Source organism: Nerophis lumbriciformis, linkage group LG01 (genome assembly GCF_033978685.3).
Source record: "Nerophis lumbriciformis linkage group LG01, RoL_Nlum_v2.1, whole genome shotgun sequence".
NCBI lineage: Eukaryota > Metazoa > Chordata > Actinopteri > Syngnathiformes > Syngnathidae > Nerophis > Nerophis lumbriciformis.
This window is the reverse complement of record NC_084548.2, coordinates 60,152,227-60,165,066: the sequence shown is the minus strand read 5'-3', so window position 1 is coordinate 60,165,066 and position 12,840 is coordinate 60,152,227. Positions and strand designations below refer to the sequence as shown.

The 12,840-nt window shown below is 38.7% G+C and overlaps 1 protein-coding gene across 1 annotated transcript; it reads left to right on the top strand.

The window, feature by feature from the left end:
- Positions 1-744: 744 nt before the first annotated feature.
- On the top strand, positions 745-9,166 carry LOC133570242 (uncharacterized). The gene is made up of 3 exons (XM_061923057.2): positions 745-930; positions 2,245-2,388; positions 7,545-9,166. Exon 3 carries the CDS (start codon positions 7,595-7,597, stop codon positions 9,125-9,127), a length of 1,533 nt encoding a protein of 510 aa, XP_061779041.2. The 5' UTR covers positions 745-930; positions 2,245-2,388; positions 7,545-7,594; the 3' UTR covers positions 9,128-9,166.
- The last annotated feature ends 3,674 nt before the right edge of the window (positions 9,167-12,840 follow it).

Below are 12,840 nucleotides of genomic sequence, written 5' to 3'. Positions count from 1 at the left end.
TGATCAAGTATGACACATAGAATGGACCTGCTATCCCCGTTTGAATAAGAAAATCACATTTCAGTAGGCCTTTAAATATGTATGTGTGTCTGATTGAATAAGCATGAATCACTGACAATTGATCAAATAGTGTATTCGTAATAACAAACATCAGTTGACTTAATTTCCATGGTATGTTATCAAGGTAATAGAAGTGTGTTCAAACAACATATCATTTATATTCAATGCTAATAAAGTTAGCACCAACACAAAGTAGACTACTGCAATGTAAGTGTAATACAATGTGACTTATTCCAGACTAAAATTACGAGACGTTCGTTCCTTTCTAGTAACAAACATTTAATAATGTTAAGCGTGGCTGTACTATACAGCAAAAACAGTTAAAGTATTAAGTAAGTCAATATAATTCTCATAGAGAACATATAAAATACACTCCTCAAAAACGCTTGCATTTGCTACATAGGCCTGTTAGCGGGCTAACGCTAGCACGTTAGCGTCGAACAACATATCAGGTAATATATATAATTTATATTACCTCATTAGCTGCATGTACAATAGAGGAGTCAAATAGGTTCTTCCAATTGTTACACCAGCAACTCTTAAATGTGATTTTTTGTTCTGTGGCTTGGCGAAGGAAGTGTGCACCATTCACTATTGTCCCCGTGAAACACGCGTTTGCCGAACATTTGTTCCACGGTTGAGAACACCTCCAAGACGCCACAGGAGGAAGAACAACAAGATCTTAATTACAACGTACATGTACACATGTAGGTCGTTTAATAGAGTAAACATCGTTAATAATTGTTTGTATCCGGATACATTAGTCTGAGTGGACTTTGACGTGCTAGCCTAGCCTGCTGGTTAGCTTAGCTTGTTAGCTGCTAACAAAGAGACGTGGAAGTTATCGACACAGCAAAGCAGAGATCCAATGTAAGTGTAAAGTGTTATTATTGAGTGAAAATGTCTAAATTACAAATGCTGTGAGTGTTGGTGAATCGGCGACTAACTGCTGTCGTTGAATTAATATTTGTGATGTTAGAAAAAAACGATAGCAGAGGACAGTGACGTGCGGTGAGGTTGATGGCTGGTGAGGCACTGACTTCATCACAGTCAGATTTACAAACATATGAACCCTAAAGAGTATCTTATTCACCATTTGATTGGCAGCAGTTAACGGGTTATGTTTAAAAGCTCATACCAGCATTTTTCCCTGCTTGGCACTCAGCATCAAGGGTTGGAATTGGGGGTTTAATCACCAAAAATGATTCACAAGCGCGGCGCCGCTGCTGCCCACTGCTCCCCTCACCTCCCAGGGGGTGAGCAAGGGGATGGGTCAAATGCAGAGGACACATTTCACCACACCTAGTGTGTGTGTGACAATCATTGGTACTTTAACTTAACTTTAACTTTACACATACAAACTGTAGCACACAAAAAAGCACATTTAATAAAAAACGTTATTATGGTCTTACCTTTACTTATAAATGAAGTCCATGCGCAGCTCCTTTTGAGCAAAAGCATCGACAACTTGTTTATAGAAGTCTTCCTTATCTTTCTTCAGTTTTAAAAGTCTCTCTGTCTCGATGGAGATCTTCCTTTAAGTATTACCTCCTGCTTCCAATCAAAGTCCAGTTTAGAAAACTGTTTTATTTTAGATATGTAATCCTCCATGTTAATAGTCCAGGCGAGAGGAAAAAATAAACGATCACTGCTAACTGTTGCTGCTTGTTGTCACTTATTCTGCAGCCGAGTAGTCGCAAAAATGATCTCTGGGATCACGACCGCCCTCTACCACCATGAGGCGGGATTACTGCGAGCCTCAGCCAGTGCGTCTTCGCAGCCGTTTTATGATTGCTCAACACAAGAAATACGTTACACACATACAGTTGTTGACAAAATACACTGTACATTATATACCTCAGCTAACTAAACTATGGAAAAGTATAATATAATTCATATAGCAATACGGTCTCACTGCACAGCAGGCCAGCAGTTAGCCGAGTCATTGCGCAATCCATCGTGAGGCTCAACTCAGTGACGTGCCTCAACTGGCTGCTGACTCACCGCAAGTCTCTTCTCAGTATTTGAACGGCAAATGTAAAAATTCAGCGATTTTTGAATAAAAATAATCTAAAACTGGTGAAGTTAAATGGAAAATAACTTTATAGTATAATCACTGGATACATATAACAATTTAATTTTTATTTTAAAAAAAAAAAATTTCTTTCCATTATGGCACGTGAGGCCCCGCCTCACCTGCCTCCCCTGACTGCACGTCACTGGCAGAGTACGAGGAGGAACTTTGTCCAACAAAAGAGGAGAAGGAGCGACAACATCAACTACTGGACGCTGTTTTCAAGAAACATCAAGTTGTGTTACACAGAACAGGTTTGTTTACTTCTTACATGTTTACTAATTTATATTTATTTATTAGCACCATTCTTAAATATGTTGTATGTAAGAATGTGGGTGTTCTTGTGAAGATGATGCACATACGTCTGGTACTTGCAACCATGTGGTTGACGGCGTTCTATCGAATTTAGCTACCCGTATAAATGAGTTACTTATCCTAGTCCATTTATAAAATACATATTTTCACTTAAATTATAGTTTCCTCACTTTATTAAAAAGGAATGCCCAAACTTATTCACTGAGGCAGGACAATATCAAGATGAATTCATAACATTTGCATAAACGGCTATGAAGCATTTTATTATTATCAATATATCCTCTTCTTGTTACATGATATCTTGTTGTTCTGTTTTCTAATTTAAAGGGGAACTGTGCTTTTTTTAAAAATCATTCACAGTCCCTATGTAAGACAAGAACACACATGTTTTTCTTTATTTTGTGCATTCTAAATCATAAATAAAGGTCCTGAGTAGTCTTGGGTTCTGTGTGGAGTTTGCATGTTCTCCCCGTGACTGCGTGGGTTCCCTCCGGGTACTCCGGCTTCCTCCCACTTCCAAAGACATGCACCTGGGGATAAGTTGATTGGCAACACTAAAATTGGCCCTAGTGTGTGGATGTGAGTGTGAATGTTGTCTGTCTATCTGTGTTGGCCCTGCGATGAGGTAGCGACTTGTCCAGGGTGTACCCCGCCTTCCGCCCGATTGTAGCTGAGATAGGCTCCAGCGACCCCCGCGACCCCAAAGGGAATAAGCGGTAGAAAATGGATGGATAAATCATAAATAAACACTAGCAAAATTCAGCCAACAATTGAGTCAATGGCAGTTGCTCTATTCTGCCTATAATGTGCTCTAAATAACATCCTAAAACCTCCATCAACATTTTATATACACGCTGTAAGTATATATGTGTAATGTAATAACGGGCATATTCATAATAACGTAATATTTATGTATTTTGCCCATTCTAAGCATACAGCGGTGTATTAATTTCATAGACACATCACGAGGGTGGTATAGCTCGGTTGGTAGAGTGGCCGTGCCAGCAACTTGAGGGTTCCAGGTTCGATTCCTGCTTCTGCAATCCTAGTCACTGCCGTTGTGTCCGTGGGCCAGACACTTTACCCACCTGCTCCCAGTGCCACCCACACTGGTTTTAAAAAAAAATGTAACTTAGATATTGGGTTTCACAATGTAAAGCGCTTTGAGTCACTAGAGAAAAGTGCTATATAAATATAATTCACTTCACGATGTTCACCTTTTTCTTCAAAAATTAACAACACTACTAATCATGGAAGACTTCATGAGAGACAACAAACATAATAAACAAATCACTTACTGTACAATATCTGCTCTCGCTGGGATGCAGACTGATGGGATGTTCATATCTTCTCGATTCTTCATTTTAAAAAAAATCATGAAGAATGAATCCTTGCAAAGGGTTAAAAAAAAGGATTGGCTGCAAAACAGCGTATTTTCGCGTCTTTCTCGCCATTTCCAGGTCTAAGTTGGATGTCTCGGTTTTTGTCCACAACCTTCTACTACATAAGTGAGAGACATGATTTATAATTTAGAATTATCTTTCATCATCTTAGAGACGAGAAAGCAGCTCAGTATGTCAATATAGCAGCATAAGCTAGTTACTTATGTGATCAATGCGCCGCTAAAAGTAGTTCCTTAACGTTAGCACTTATATCAACAATATTGCTAATACTTGGTCAATATTCAGGTCAGAAAATGTAATCGGAGTATTGTTGGCAGTTTTTGGATGGTTATCTTGAGGACTTTGTGGACCGAATAGAGGAGCTCCCATTGACTCCATTGTTAGCTGATTTTTGCTCACGTTTATTTACTAGTTAGAATGCACAAAAAAGACAAACATATGTGTTCTTGTCTTAGATAAAGATTGTGAATGATAGCAATGTTCCGAAAAAAAGTGCACTTACCTTTTAATTTGGCATATGAGTAAACAGTCCTTCGAATTAAAGATGAAAAACAATTGAGGTTGTACTTGAATATTGGACATGTAGGCAGAGGTAGAGTTGTACATGACTTAACTGACAATCGAGGTAGGACCTTTTTGAAACATGCACGTGGCGATTTATCGACGCTGGGAAACTGACAGACTTTAATTTTCATTTTTTGCTCTGTCGTTGTTGGTCGCTAATGAGAACAATACTCTCGTATTACCTCATGAACAGAAGTCTCGCAAGATTAGAGCGGCCATGTTTTGTAGCACAGCTACAATCAACCGATACATGACTTTCCAACAGGACATCGACCGATCCATACTAGATATAGATCGATCCAGAGGGTCGCTAACAACGTATTCATATCTCTAAAGTTAAAATTGGTCATTGGTTTATTTGTGTGTATTTTTTTGCGTGTGTATTTATGTTTGTATATATATATACCGGTATATATATATATATATGTATATATGTGTGTGTGTGTGTGTGTGTGTATATATATATATATATATATATATATATATATATATATATATATATATATATATATATATATATATTAGAGATGACAGTGGGTCATAAATGCGTTAAAATGTAATATCGGTATCGTTTTTTTTATTATCGGTATCTGTTTTTTTTATATATATATATTTTTTTTAATTTTATTAAATCAACATAAAAACACAAGATACACTTACAATTAGTGCACCAACCCAAAAAACCTCCCTCCCCCATTTACACTCATTCACACAAAAGGGTTGTTTCTTTCTGTTATTAATATTGTGGTTCCTACATTATATATCAATATATATCAATACAGTCTGCAAGGGATACAGTCCGTAAGCACACATGATTGTGCGTGCTGCTGGTCCACTAATAGTACTAACTTTTAACAGTTAATTTTTACTAATTTTCATTAATTACTAGTTTTAATGTAACTGTTTTTATATTGTTTTACTTTATTTTTTATTCAAGAAAATGTTTTTAATTTATTTATCTTTTTTATTTTATAATTAAAAAAAAAAAAGTACCTTATCTTCACAATACCTGGTTGTCCAAATTAGGCATAATAATGTGTTAATTCCACGACTGTATATATCGGTTGATATCGGTATCGGTTGATATTGGTATCGGTAATTAAAGAGTTGGACAATATCGGGATATCGGCAAAAAGCCATTATTGGACATCCCTAATACCGTATTTTTCGGAGTATAAGTCGCACCGGAGTATAAGTCGCACCTGCATAATAAAGAAGGAAAAAAACATATATAAATCGCACTGGAGCCTGGCCAAATTATGAAAAAAACTGCGACTTATAGTCCGAAAAATACGGTGTGTATATATATATATATATATATATATATATATATATATATATATATATATACATACAGTCGTGATCAAAAGTTTACATACACTTGTAAAGAACATAATGTCATGGCTGTCTTGAGTTTCCAATACTTTCTGCAACTCTTATTATTTTGTGATAGAGTGATTGGAGCACATACTTATTGGTCACAAAAAACATTCATGAAGTTTGATTCTTTTATGAATTTATTATGGGTCTACTGAAAATGTGACCAAATCTGCTGGGTCAAAAGTATACATACAGCGATGTAAATATTTGGTTACATGTCCCTTGGCAAGTTTCACTGCAATAAGGCACTTTTGGTAGCCATCCACAAGCTTCTGGTTGAATTTCTGACCACTCCTCTTGACAAAATTGGTGCAGTTCAGCTAAATGTGTTGGTTTTCTGACATGGACTTGTTTCTTCAGCATTGTCCACACGTTTAAGTCAGGACTTTGGGAAGGCCATTCTAAAATCTTAATTTTAGTCTGATTTAGCCATTCCTTTACCACTTTTGACGTGTGTTTGGGGTCATTGTCCTGTTGGAACACCCAACTGCGCCCACGACCCAACCTCCTGACTGATGATTTTAGGTTGTCCTGAAGAATTTGGAGGTAATCCTCCTTTTTAATTGTCCCATTTACTCTCTGTAAAGTACCAGTTCCATTGGCAGCTAAACAGACTTAGAGCATAATACTACCAAACATCTCAATTTTTGTTTCATCTGACATCACATGGACAAAGATAAGACCTTCTGGAGGAAAGTTCTGTGGTCAGATGAAACAAAAATTGAGCAGTTTGGCCACAATACCCAGCAATATGTTTGGAGGAGAAAAAGTGAGGCCTTTAATCCCAGGAACATCATTCCTACCGTCAAGCATGTTGGTGGTAGTATTATGCTCTGGCCCTGTTTTGTTACCAATGGAACTGGCGCTTTAAATGGGACAATGAAAAAGGAGGATTACTTCCAAATTCTTCAGGACAACCTAAAATCATCAGCCTGGAGGTTGGGTTTTGGTCGCAGTTGGGTTTTCCAACAGAACAATGACCCCAAACACACGTCAAAAGTGGTAAAGCAATGGCTAAATCAGGCTAGAATTAAGGTTTTAGAATGGCCTTTCCAAAGTCCTGACTTAAACGTGTGGACAATGCGGAACAAACAATTCCATGTCAGAAAACCAACACATTTAGCTGAACTGCACCAATTTTGTCAAGAGGAGTGGTCAAAAATTCAACCAGAAGCTTGTGGATGGCTACCAAAAGCACCTTATTGCAGTGAAACTTGCCAAGGGACATGTAACCAAATATTAACATCGCTGTATGTATACTTTTGACCCAGCAGATTTGGTCACATTTTCAGTAGACCCATAATAAATTCATAAAAGAACCAAACTTCATGAATGTTTTTGTGAACAAAAAGTATCTGCTCCAATCACTCTATCACAAAAAAAACAAGAGCTGTAGAAATGATTGGAAACTCAAGACAGTCATGACATTATGTTCTTTACAAGTGTATGTAAACTTTTGACCACGACTGTATATATAGAGTATATGTACCGGTATATATAATGTACAACACTTTTGTTTTTGCTCCCATTTTTCATGAGTTGAATCCAAAGAGCTAAAACTTTTTTGATATACACATAAGACCTATTCTTCTCAAATATTGTTCACAAATCTGTCTAAATTTGTGTTAGTGTGCATTTCATCTTTGCCAAGAGGTGGGATGAACCCATAACATTGTTTTTTTTAATGCATGTGACTGAGCAAAGCTGGACTATTTTAGAGCGTGTTTTTGTCTTTTTGCGTCCTGCAGACATTTGTGAAGAACATCTTCTCCCTGACTAACAGTTGTGGAGCATCAGGATGGAGCAGGAGGAGCCACAGCCTTCCCACTCTAAAGAGGAAGACGAGGCACCACGGACCCCTCACATTAAAGAAGAAGAAGTGGACCCACTGACTCCTCACATTCAAGAGGGAGAGGAGGACCCACTGACCCCTCATATTAAGGAGGAAGAGGAGGAACGACTAACCCCTCACGTTAAGGAGGAACGACTAACCCCTCACATTAAGAAGGAAGAGGAGGAACACAGCATCAGTCAGGAGGGAGAGCATCTTGAATGGTTGGAGGAGTTCCCTGTGATTGTGAAGAGTGAAGATGATGAGGTCAAAGGTGAAAGTGAGGAGAAGAGAGAGGCGGAGCCTCCAAGCAGCAGCTCAACTCAACACATGACAACAGAAGCTGATGGAGACCACTGTGGAGGATCACAAGCAGACAAGATCTTAGCTCCACTATCAGATAGTGACGACACAACGTCTCACTCACCTGACACTGTTGATGAAGACTCTAAAGATGATAAGACATGTCACACTGACAACACACGCTTCACATGTTCTCACTGTGACAAAACTTTTAGTTACCGTGGTAATCTTAAAGTACACATGAGAATACACACTGGAGAAAAACCTTTTTCCTGCTCAGAATGTGGTAAAAGATTTGGACGAAAAAATGTGTTGAATTTACACATGAAAACACACACTGGAGAAAAACCTTTTTCCTGTTCAGTATGTGGTAAAGGTTGTATACAAAGTAGTGATCTGAAAGTACACATGAGAATGCACACTGGAGAAAAACCTTTTTCCTGCTCAGTTTGTGGTAATCGATTTGCACGGAAATGTGTGTTAAAAGACCACATGAAAACACACACCGGAGAAAAACCTTTTTCCTGTTCAATCTGTGGTAAAGTTTTTGTACAAAGTAACCATTTGAAAGTACACATGGGAGTACACAGATGTGAGAAGGCTTTTATCTGTTCAATCTGTGGTAAAGTATTTGTGCATAGTAACTATTTGAAAAAACACATTAGAACACACATGGGAGTAAAAACATTCTTCTGTTCAATCTGTGGCAAAGGATTTGTACATAGTGACTATTTGAAAAAACACACAAGAATACACACTGGAGAAAATCCATATTCTTGTTCAGTATGTTTTAAAGGTTTTGTACAAAAACAGAATTTAAAAGTACACATGAGAATGCACACTGGTGAAAAACCTTTTCCTTGCTCAATATGTGGTAAAGGTTTTGTAACAAGTCAGTTTATGAAAGTACACATGAGAATACACACTGGAGAAAAACCTTTTTCATGTTCAATCTGTAGTAAAGGTTTTAAACAAAGACCACATTTGAAAGCACACATGAGAACACACATAGGTGAAAAACCTTTTATCTGTTCAGTGTGTGGTAAAGGTTTTACGCGGAGTTACCATTTGAAAACACACATGAGAATACACACAGGAGAGAAGGTGTTAAGTTGCAGTGTGTGTAGTGAAAGATTCTCTTCTAAGTACCAGTGTAAGAAACACAAGTGTGCTGGTGAGAACAGTAGCAGAAAATGAAGATGCAGGATTTGAAATAAACTGTCAAAACTTTAACTTTGACTTTGTAATATCATGTGTGACATCATTGTTATGTGTGTGTGTGTGTGTGTGTGTGTGTAACACAATCTTGTTAATGATTTTAACATTTATATATTTGATATTTTAGATTAGTGCTTTTTTAGTAAAGTATATTCATTGATATACAACATTGTGTACTTTTATTTTAAATTGAACAAAAAATTGACATAAAAGCTGAGAGTAAACAGTACAAAACATTTTACATACAAACATTGTATGTAAAAAGATCTCAAGGCATTTAATCGATGTACATTGGGGAGAAAAGGTCTCAAATTGATCCTCTAAGGACAGTCTTTCAGGATAGTGTGGCCGAGCAGTCTAAGGTGCTGGATTGAGGCTAGGTTTTAATATCAATCAATGTTTATTTATATAGCCCTAAATCACAAATGTCTCAAAGGGCTGCATAAGCCACAACGACATCCTCGGTTCAGAGCCCACATAAGGGCAAGGAAAAACTCACAACCCAGTGGGATGTCAATGAGAATGACTATGAGACACCTTGGAGAGGACCGCAGATGTGGGTGACTCCCTACCCCCCTCTAGGGGAGACCGGATGCAATGGACGTCGAGTGGGTCTAGCATAATATTGTGAAAGTCCAGTCCATAGTGGATCTAACATAATAGTGAGAGTCCAGTCCATAGTGGGGCCAGCAGGAGACCATCCCGAGCAGAAACGGGTCAGCAGCGCATAGATGTCCCCAACCGATGCACAGGCGAGCGGTCCACCCCGGGTTCCGACTCTGGACAGCCAGCACTTCATCCATGGCCACCGGACCTGTGCCCCCCCTTCCACAAGGAAGAGGGGGGCTGAACAGAAAAGAAAAACGGCAGATCAACTGGTCTAAAAAGGGGGTCTATTTAAAGGCTAGAGTATACAAATGAGTTTTAAGATGGGACTTAAATGCTTCTACTGAGGTAGCATCTCTAACTGTCACCGGGAGGGCATTCCATAGTACTGGAGCCCGAATAGAAAACGCTCTATAGCCCGCAGACTTTTTTTGGGCTCTGGGAATCACTAATAAGCCGGAGTTCTTTGAACGCAGATTTCTTGCCGGGACATATAACCAATCTGGCGCCCTAGGCAAGATTTTAGGTGGCGCCCCCCCCACATCGGCAGTGAAGTGTATATACTCACAAGAACCCGAATAGCTTTGTCTTTGACCTTTTTTTTTTACTTACAACTATACCTAATATATAAAGGGGTGGAAAAGGGACTATTACTTGCAGGGCAAACATTAGCTAACCAGAAGGCAATAACAACATAAACAAAAAACACCTGCTTAAAAGATCTACGGTAATACAAATGTCCCTGAGGAATGTAAGTTGGGAGTACTGTAATTACCTAACGTTACATTATTATTTTCCATAACAATTTAGCCCCCTCCACAATATTAACCCGACGTTAAAACAGAACTAGCTATTTATTGATTAGCAATTGCCGAATCATGTAGCATTAGCTTAATGCTAAAAAGCCAGGTTACTATCACATTCTGTAACAGACAAGGGGGGGGGGCGTAATGTTGTAACAAATAATATTTCTATTAAATAGGCTTTACTTTGCATTTTAATTAACGTGGGATTATTTTTTGTATTTAGAAATAATAGTACCAACATTTATTTTTTTTTTCTCCAACATTTGTGGCACTGGCGTGGCACCCCCTGATGGACGGCGCCCTTAGCATTTGCCTATACGGCCTATGCCACGGGCCGGCCCTGCATATGGTACAATACAATCAGCAAGATAGGCTGGAGCTAGACCGTGCAGTATTTTATACGTAAGTAGTAAAACCTTAAAGTCACTTCTTAAGTGCACAGGAAGCCAGTGCAGGTGAGCCAGTATAGGCGTAATATGATCAAACTTTCTTGTTCTTGTCAAAAGTCTAGCAGCCGCATTTTGTACCAACTGTAATCTTTTAATGCTAGACTTAGGGAGACCTGAAAATAATACGTTACAGTAATCGAGACGAGACGTAACGAACGCATGAATAATGATCTCAACGTTGCTAGTGGACAAAATGGAACAAATTTTAGCGATATTACGGAGATGCAAGAAGGCCGTTTTAGTAACACTCTTGATGTGTGACTCAAACGAGAGAGTTGAGTCGAAGATAATACCCAGATTCTTTACCGAGTCGCCTTGTGTAATTGTTTGGTTGTCAAATGTTAAGGTGGTATTATTAAATAAATGTCGGTGTCTAGCAGGACCGATAACCAGCATTTCTGTTTTCTTGGCGTTGAGTTGCAAGAAGTTAGCGGACATCCATTGTTTAATTTCATTAAGACACGCCTCCAGCTGACTACAATCCGGCGTGTGGTCAACTTTAGGGGCATGTAGAGTTGGGTGTCATCAGCATAACAGTGAAAGCTAACACCATATTTGCGTATGATGTCACTTAGCGGCAGCATGTAGATGCTGAAGAGTGCAGGGCCAAGAACCGAACCCTGGGGAACTCCACACGTTACCTTAACATAGTCCGAGGTCACATTATTATGGGAGACGCACTGCATCCTGTCAGTAAGATAAGAGTTAAACCAAGACAAGGCTAAGTCTGACATACCAATACGTGTTTTGATACGCTCTACTAAAATATTTAGGATCGACGGTATCGAAAGCAGCGCTAAGATCAAGAAGCAGCAACATAGATGACACATCAGAATCCATCGTTAGCAGTAGATCATTAGTCATTTTTGCGAGGGCTGTCTCCGTAGAGTGATTTGCCCTAAAACCGGATTGAAAAGGTTCACAGAGATTGTCAGACGCTAAGTGTTCATTTAGCTGCTGTGCAACAATTTTTTCGAGGATTTTCTGAATAAACGGAAGGTGGGACACCGGCAGGTAGTTTACCATGAGGTCAGGATCAAGGTTAGGTCTTTTGAGTAGAGGATGAATAATCGCTGTTTTGAATGCTAAGGGAACAGTGCCAGAGGAAAGTGATAAGTTTATAATATTTAGCACTGATGGACCTAATAATACAAAAAGCTTTTTGATAAGTTTCCCAGGAAGTGGGTCAAGTAAACATGTTGTTTGTTTTATCCTATTTACACGCCGTAGCAAATCCCCTAATGTTATTTCATCAAAAAGAGAGAGACTGTTTTGGAGGGCAGTATCCGTCGTATATATAGTCTTAAAAGAACCCAGTTGTAGCTGGGATGTGTTGTATTTAATCTCCTTTCTAATGAGTTAAATTTTCTTATTAGAAATTCATAAAGTCATCTGCTGAGTGGGAGGAGCTACTGGGACAGTCCCTTGTTGGGTTAGCGATGTTGCTGTACTAAACAAATATTTAGGATCGTTTTTGTTCAGGCGGATGAGATTTGAGTAATATTTAGCTTTAGCTAAGGTAAGCATGTGTTTATAAATTATTAAACTATCACTCCATGCTTGATGGAAAACCTCAAGTTTAGTCGCGCGCCATTTGCGTTCCAGCTTTCTACATGAATTTAAGAGCTCTAGTTTCTTCTGTAAACCATGGGGTATGACTTTTAGGGGCCCTTTTTAGCTTTAACGGTGCTATACTAGCAATGGTTTCGCGCAGGGCGTTGTTAAAGTTGTTAGTGAGGTTATCAATAGAACCCACATAATTTGGGAATGGTGCCATTACCGAAGGCAGTAGGCCAGCAAGAGTCATCGTTGTGGCAGAATTAATGTTGAG

Excerpts from the sequence above, each read along its gene's own strand:
- LOC133570242 (XM_061923057.2), top strand. The coding sequence starts at position 7,595 with ATGGAGCAGGAGGAGCCACAGCCTTCCCACTCTAAAGAGGAAGACGAG.